The sequence below is a fragment of the Nycticebus coucang genome, chromosome 2 (genome assembly GCF_027406575.1).
Source record: "Nycticebus coucang isolate mNycCou1 chromosome 2, mNycCou1.pri, whole genome shotgun sequence".
NCBI classification, from domain to species: Eukaryota; Metazoa; Chordata; class Mammalia; order Primates; family Lorisidae; genus Nycticebus; species Nycticebus coucang.
Window position 1 is genome coordinate 167,404,524 of NC_069781.1, and position 8,204 is coordinate 167,412,727.

At 42.4% G+C, this 8,204-nt stretch overlaps 1 protein-coding gene across 2 annotated transcripts in view; it reads left to right on the plus strand.

The window, feature by feature from the left end:
* Positions 1-7,992, plus strand: part of UTP4 (UTP4 small subunit processome component) — a 40,209-nt gene extending 32,217 nt beyond the window's left edge. For both annotated transcript variants that reach the window (XM_053604813.1, XM_053604823.1), the window contains exons 14-17: positions 699-794; positions 4,196-4,381; positions 5,894-6,004; positions 7,792-7,992. In XM_053604813.1, the coding sequence (XP_053460788.1) occupies positions 699-794; positions 4,196-4,381; positions 5,894-6,004; positions 7,792-7,908 (510 nt within the window). In that variant the 3' untranslated portion in view covers positions 7,909-7,992. The remainder of the gene's footprint in view (positions 1-698; positions 795-4,195; positions 4,382-5,893; positions 6,005-7,791) is intronic.
* The last annotated feature ends 212 nt before the right edge of the window (positions 7,993-8,204 follow it).

The window sequence follows — 8,204 nt, forward strand, 5'->3', positions numbered from 1 at the left end:
GCAAAGTATCTCAGGAATGGAAGAAAAAGTATCCAATGTACTCGGCCCTACTATGAAGCTAAATTATAGCTTTCACATGAAGACTATAACCCAACTATAGCACAAGACTATGGGGAAAGGGCCAAGGAAGGGGAAGGGAGGGGGGAGGCTTTGGTGGAGGGAGGGTAATGGGTGGGGCCACATCTATGGTGCATCTTAGAATGGGTACAGGCGATTGCACTAATGTACACAGCTATGATTTAACAATAAAATAAATAAATAAAAATAATAAAGTTTTATTGTGTGGAAAAATGTTTGAAGATTATGGGAATGTCCATGCCACTCTTGAGTTCTAAGCAAAGCTATTTAAAAACTACTGACCTAAAGGCCGAGCCTGGTGGCTCTCTCCTCTAGGAGGGCGAGGCTGGTGGATTGCTTGAGTTCAGGAGTTTGAGACCAGCGTGAGCAAGACCCTTTCTCTAAAAATAGCTGGGTGTTGTGGCAGGCGCCTGTAGTCCCAGCTACCGGAGAAGCTGAGGCTTGAGCCTAGGAGTTTGAAGTTGCTGTGATGTCTGATGACACGGCACTCTATGGAGAGCACAAGGTGAGACTCTGTCTCAAAAACAATAAATAAATAAAAATATAAACTACTGATCTAGACTATTTAGTCTTTTGAAGGTATGATAGAGTTGGCTCTTGTGTCTATTATTTGTTTCCAGCTTCACTGCACAGTGCCTGCGTACAATTTCCCAGTGACTGCTCTGGCCATTGCCCCCAATACCAACAACCTTGTCATCGCTCATTCAGACCAGCAGGTAAGAGAGGTTCTGGTATATTCTAATTTCTCGCTACCGGATTGTAACCTAAGATAATGGACAACTTTGGGGAAACTTTCTTTGAAGGTGCCAGAGAATATAAACATAGTTTTCTCCTGTGTAAAGCGAAGCTTTATGCATAGCCTGGGCTCATTACAGGCCAGCAGTATCCATTGGTTTGCTGAGGCACAGTTTGAATGGGGAAACACTGAAGTTTTAGAGTAAAGCACAAGAGAATAGAGGAATTTTGACCTCCCAAGCTTAAAACAGGAAGAAATAGAAATTCTGAACAGACCGATACGAGTAATACAGTTGAATCTGTAATAAAAAACCTCTCAACAAGAAATGACAACTGCAGGCGGCACCTGTGGCTCAAAGGAGTGGGGCGCCAGCCCCATATGCCAGAGGTGGTGGGTTCAAACCTAGCCCTGGCCAAAAAAAAACTGCAAAAAAAAGAGAAAAGAAATGACAACTGCAACAAAAAAATAGCCAGGCATTATGGGTGCCTGTAGTCCCACCTACTTGGAGACTGAGGCAAGAAAATCGCTGAAGCCCAAGAGTTTGAGGTCGCTGTGAGCTGTGATGTCACAGCACTCTACCCAGGGCAATAACTTGAGACTCCGTCAAAAAAAAAAAAAAAGCCCAGGATCAGACTAATTCACAAATACTGCCAGACCTACAAAGAACTGCTATTCATCTTACTGAAGGAGGGAATCATCCCTAACCTATGCCCTAACCTATGCTAAAATAAAACCAGGATCATCCTCATACCAAAGCCTAGAAAGGACAAAAAACCAAAAAAGAATTTTGAAATACTTTTACTGATTGTTTTAGACAAGAGATGTCTAAAATGTTAAACTGGATGTGGGATGTAATATTTTGAGAGTTGAAAGTGCCTATAAGATCATATAATTCAGGTGGCACCTGTGGCTCAAAGGAGTAGAGTGCCGGCCCCACATGCCAGAGGTGGCGGGTTCAAACCCAGCCTCAGCCAAAAACTGCGGGGGTGGTGGGGGAGGAATTATATAATTCACCTTCACCTTTGCATATTGAGGAAATCAGTCCTTAGTGAAATCAGGTACTTAATCTCTGCCAAAATTAGAGCCTAATCTACTTTGTTCCATACAAAGTTGTTAAATGAAGATCTTTAGAATACCTGGCTATCCAGCTGGGTGTGGTGGCTCACACCTATAATCCCAGCACTCCAGGAGGCTGAGGTGAGAATGAGGGTGATAATGTCTGCCTCACTGAGCCATTGGAAATTTTAAATGTGATCTAGGAAGCACATTTAAAGTGACTGTTAGACAAGTGATGCTTTACTACTTTGATGAGCTGTTTTTACATTCACATATGAACACATATACACTATCCAAAAAAAGAAATCTCTCATTTTGGTTTTATAGATTTGAGTTGTGTTTGTTTTTTGTTTTTTTTTTTAGAGATAGTCTCACTTTATCATCCTCAGTAGAGTGCTGTAGCATCACAGCTCACAGCAACCTCCAACTCCTGGGCTTAGGCCGTTCTCCTGCCTCAGCCTCTTGAGTAGCTGGAACTACAGGCACCTGCCACAACGCCCAGCTATTTTTTGTTGCAGTTTGGCCAGGGCCGGATTTGAAACCGCCGCTCTCAGTATATGGGGCCGGCACCCTAGATTTGAGTTTTTGTGTGTGTGTGGTTTTTTGGCCTGGGCTGGGTTTGAATCGGCCACCTCCAGCATATGGGACCGGCGCCCTACCCCTTTGAGCCACAGGTGCCACCCTACATTTGAGTTTTTAACCAAGGACTGAAAGATTGGCAAAGCCACATCCTTGCCTTTTTTCCACATGATAATGTACACTTGACGCTTTGCTATCAGTTGGTCCCTTAAGTGCTTCTGTCATTAAAATTGGTAGGAACATCAGGCACAGTGGCTCCCACCTGTAATCCTAGAACTCTGGAAGGCTGAAGTGGTGGATTCCTTGAGCTCACAGGTGTGAGACCAGCCTGAGCAAGAGCGAGACCTCATCTCTAAAAAAAAATAGCCAGGCATTGTGGCAATACCTGTAGTTGCAGCTACTTAGGAGGCTGAGGTAAAGGATTGTTTGAGCCCAAGACTTTGAGGTTGCTGTGAGCTATGATGCCCTGGCACTCTACCAAAGGCATCAAAGTGAGACTCTGTCTCAAAAATAAGAAAAGTGGTGGGAAATTTTTGTATTGTTAAATTAGCAAAACTCAGTTAATAGTACACAGTGTTGTTAAGAAAGCCGCACTCTCACACATTGCACAAGTTAGCCTAAGCCTTTGGAGGACTTTTTGGCAATATCTTAAAAAACTAAAAAATCCAAGTCCACACAGTCTTTGATTTAGAAGTTTTAATTCTAAAACTTCCTCCATATGCTTTGAGTTGTGCAGAAAGACATTTATGCAGAGATGATTCATTGCAGCCTTATTTGTAGTAGCCAAAGACTGGAAACAATCTAATGTGCATAAAGCAGTATGATACATCCAGAAAAGAAATCAATTATTATGTGTTCTTCAAAGGGGGTGTTGAGTGAGATGGGTCAGTCTCCATGGTATGACACTAAATGAAAAATGCAAGATACAGAACAGTATATATTGTGTATAGAAAATATTTCTGAAAAGATATAAACAGCTCTGGACTGGTAGCTCACACCTCTAACCCCAGCACTTTGGGAGGCAGATGTGAGTAGATCCCTTGAGCCCAGGAATTTGAGACCAGCGTGGTCAACAGAACAAGACCCTATCGCTACAAAAAGCAAGAAAAGTCTGCCAAGTGTGGTAGTATGCACCTGTAGCCCCATCTACTCGGGAGGCTGAGGCAGGAGGATCATTTGAGTCCAGGAGTTTGAGGCTACAGTGAACTCTGTGCCAAGTGCCCTTTAGCCTGGGTGACAGAACGAGGCCTTGTCTCTAAAAACAATAAACTTGGGGAAGAGGTATGTCAAGATTGCTGAGTGACTTTACTCTTATTTTGTAATTTTCATTTAAAGGCTGGGTGCCTATAGCTCAGTGGTTAGGGTGCCAGCCACATGCACCGGGGCTGGTGGCTTTAAACCTAGCCTGGGCCTGCTAAACAAACAAACAAAATAGCTGGGCATTGTCCTGGGCACCTGTAGTCCCAGTAACTAGGGAGGCTGAGGCAAGAGAATCACTTGAGCCCAACAGTTTGAGGTTGCTGTGAGCTGTGACACATGGCACTCTACTGAGGGTGACAAAGTGAGACTCTGTCTCAATAAAAAATAAATAACAATAATAATAGTTTTCATTTAAAACTTTATTTTAAAATAAAATGGTGGGTAAGCATAAGTCTGAATATGATATAGTCAGGCTTTGTAGAAGAATACTCTTCTGTTCTTTCTGGGGACCACCATGCATTTCTGCTGTGTCATATCGTTTCTCAGGTGTTTGAGTATAGCATCCCAGACAAACAGTATACAGAGTGGAGCCGGACTATCCAGAAGCAAGGGTTCCACCAGTTTTGGCTCCAAAGGGATACGCCCATCACACACATCAGTTTTCATCCCAAGAGACCAATGCACATCCTTCTCCACGATGCCTACATGTTCTGCATCATTGACAAGTCGTTGGTGAGTGCTTCATTACTACCTCACTGAATCTTCCTTGCCTTGGAATCTTAAATTCTTAGAGCTAGAAGTACAATGAGATTGTGGAAGGAAAATCAGAATAAAGATTTCTAGGATACTCTTTGGAGTAAAGGAACTTTTGTTTTTACAGATTTCCTTATTTGTGTTCCCAAGATCAAGAGGATCTCAGGGAAGAGGCTGACCTTTTTGTATTTATTTATTTTTTTCCTGATTTGACTATTCTCTATTTTGCTAATGAGTACACAAACTTAAGTAGGAAAGTGATTTGTTCAGTATTCAGAAGGTGACCCTTGTCAGGGAATATTGTTGATTTGGCTAACTCATTTTCATCATCGAACTCTGAAATGTTTGATAACATGGCTTCATGAAAGCAGATACAGGCTGATATTTTGACCATTGTGCCCCTTGGCTGAAAATACTGAAACATTATTTGTAGGCTTGAGGAGTCTTAATTCCTTAAAAAAAGTACAGCTAGGAAAATTCCATCCTTCATGGCTTTGATTTAGATGGGATGTAAGCATTTTCTTCAGTTTTAGATTCCAGCCTCTTTGCCAGCTACTGTTTTGCTTCTCTCAGAATTTACATGTCTTTTCTGGGAAGGCACTTTTCATTCCTTAGAGCATTGTGGCCATGCCTGGAGTGCACTTTGAGCCTAGATTATAACCAGCACACTGTGTTGTGGTGTATTTGTGAAGGTGGGGGTGGAGGGAACATGGGGGAAGCAGCAGATGGCTCTGAAGAGGTGTGCATGGGGATGTATCATTGGAATCATCTCATGGGCCCTACCTCCTCTGGGTGTGGGAAGCAGAGCTGGCTGACAAGTGCCTTCTTCGAGATGAGTGATTCAGGAAGGGCCCCTCCCACTTGCTTGCCTCTTTGTAACTCAGCCCAGATTGTTTTTTCCCAAGGGTTGGTTTTAAGTCCATCACTTACTTATACTGGGCAGACCTATTTCCCAAGGAAGTCAGAGATGAAATATCATTTGTTTAGCTGGAGGTGATCTCTCAAGGTGTCAGTGACATCAGTGGGAGTGGTTTGTGTTGAGATTTCGCCTGGGGAGGAGACTTTCAGTCACTTAGCCAGTCTGTGATCTGGCTGGGGGAGAGTCTAGAAAGCACAGAGCCTACGTGGGCTGAGCACATGCCATTTTGTTCCTTTCTGACAAAGTGTTACTGATGAGACTGGCCAGGAGCCCCAGCCGGGCCCTTTGATCTTGCTGGCACAAAGCACCAAGCTCTCTTTGTCTCCTACTCCCACCCTCTGCAGTGTGGCTGAAGAGTGGCCACCACTGTCTTCAAGTGAGGGCAGTCAGGAAGGTAGTGAATGTACAATATGGTGGTTGCAAGGTGCTGTTGGCCTGAAAAACACCACAGTCCTCAGCTCTGTAGAAGTATGATTTAATAAAAAGTATGATTTAATTATAAATAAACAATCGAACACAAATAAGCATGATTAAAAAAATATGATTTAAACTGTATATCTTTCTTTTTTTAGCCCCTTCCAAGTGACAAAACCTTACTATACAATCCATTTCCTCCCATGAATGAATCAGATGTCGTCCGGAGGCGCACAGCCCATGCCTTTAAAATTTCTAAGATATATAAGGTAAAACATTTAGTGTTATATTCTGCATGGTTGGTTCTTCTGTGACATTATCAAAATACAGTGAGCTCCCATAGTAGGAAGATAGGAGCTCCCTCATTTTACATTCAGAGAACCTGGTTTGGGGGAGACAAGTGTCTTTTGTGAGGCTGCCTGTCCCTTGTGTGTATTTCATTGTTCTTGTGTTAGGTCACAGGCAAATGCAAAATGAAATGCATAGGTAGTGAGAAATGATGGTGTACACCTGCAGCCTTTGGTAGGGTGAGAACCAGCTTTTAAATTTGACTTCTAGCTGGAGAATGTTCCATAAGAAATTTCTAGCAAACAGAAGTCATTGAATTTATTATGACTTTCTCCCTGGAACATTTCATTGTATATAAAACAAAAAACCTCTATCATTGGCCACCTCCTACATTGACCACCTCCTTAAGTTGACCTAATTTTCATAGATTGGACATGTGCCGTATGTACATTTCGATACAGTAGGTCTAATTCCTTATGGTGACTACCACCATATGTTGACCAGTTTGTTATAAGTTGTGCTTCTAAGATTGAAGTTCCTTTTGGGTCCTGGAACATTTTCTCAGGGATCTACAAGAATATTTTTAAGAAGAATCTGTAAATTATTCAAATATAATAATTAGCTTCTTGATGCATTTGTGTCTTGCTAGTTGTCAAGACTTTAGGTCTTAAAGCCCTTGATTAACGGGCGGTGCCTGTGGCTCAGTGAGCAGGGCGCCGGCCCCATATACCAAGGGTAGTGGGTTCAAACCCGGCCCCGGCCAAACTGCAACAAAAAAATAGCCGGGCGTTGTGGCGGGCGTCTGTAGTCCCAGCTACTCGGGAGGCTGAGGCAGGAGAATTGCCTAAGCCCAGGAGTTGGAGGTTGCTGTGAGCTGTGAGACGCCACGGCACTCTATGGAGGGCAATGGAGTGAAACTCTGTCTCTACAAAAAAAATTAAAAAAAAAAAAAAAAAGCCCTTGATTAACATCACTTCCTAAGATAATAAGAGAATCAGATTTTCTGTTTAGAAAAAGATTTTTTAAAAATCCTGCTGAAATTTTTATGAATGAACTCAGTTAAAAGCTCGCAACCTTGAGCCAGGTGTACCTGTAGTCCTAACTACTCAGGAGACTGAAATAAGATGATCTCTTGAGCTCAGGAGTTTGAGGCTGTAGTGTACGTTGATCAGGGTTGCACCTGTGAATAGCCACTGTACCTGGGCACTATATCAAGACCCCATCACTAAATAAATAAGTGAATGAATGCATACATGTATGTATCCAATCTTTCCAGCTATTTTGAGTTCTAGTGCCGGAAAGAGTATCAGAGATTTAGATCACTTAAGCCTTGTACTAGGTTAACCTTGTTTTTGAGGAGTTTATATATTTTTTTTTTTTTTCACTTTATTGCCCTCAGTAGAGTGCTGTGGTGTCATAGCTCACAGCAACCTCCAACTCCTGGGCTCAAGTGACTCTCTTGTCTCAACCTCCTAAGTAGCTGGGACTATAGACCCCTGCCACAACATCCAGCTAGGCTAGTATTGCTCTTGCTCAGGCTGGTCTCAAACCTGTGAACTCAGACAATCAACCCACCTTGGCCTCCCAGAGTGCTAGGATTACAGGCATGAGCCACCAAGCCTGGCTGAGGAGTTTGTTTTGTTTTGTTTCTTTTTTGATGAGTAGTTCAGCTTCAGGTGAACTTGGCTAACCTTTCAACTCTAGTTAATCAATTCAGGACTAGCCCTGGACCCTTTCGCTTAGGACAATCATTACTCTCTCTCCACAGCCTCTACTCTTCTTGGATCTTTTGGATGAAAAAACACTGGTAGCAGTAGAACGGCCCCTGGATGACATCATTGCTCAGCTCCCACCACCCATCAAAAAGAAGAAATTTGGAACCTAAAACAGGGCATTATGTATGTCCTTCCTTGGACTGTCTTCCTTGTTAACTTTTCACAAATCATGATAATAAAACAGTTATTCTTGAGGACTAGTCATTATAAATGTTATCTTCCAAAATACCAGACAGTAATTTCCTTTCATTGAACAAAAGTGCTTGGAAACTCTGAAGTATTTGTACTTGGGATAATGTTCTAAGTAGCTACAAACTCATCCAACTTTTATATGGTCCTCTTTGTTCTGTAGACCACAATTTCAGAAAAAAAGATATTTTCTCTCTATTCCCTAACACATGACTAA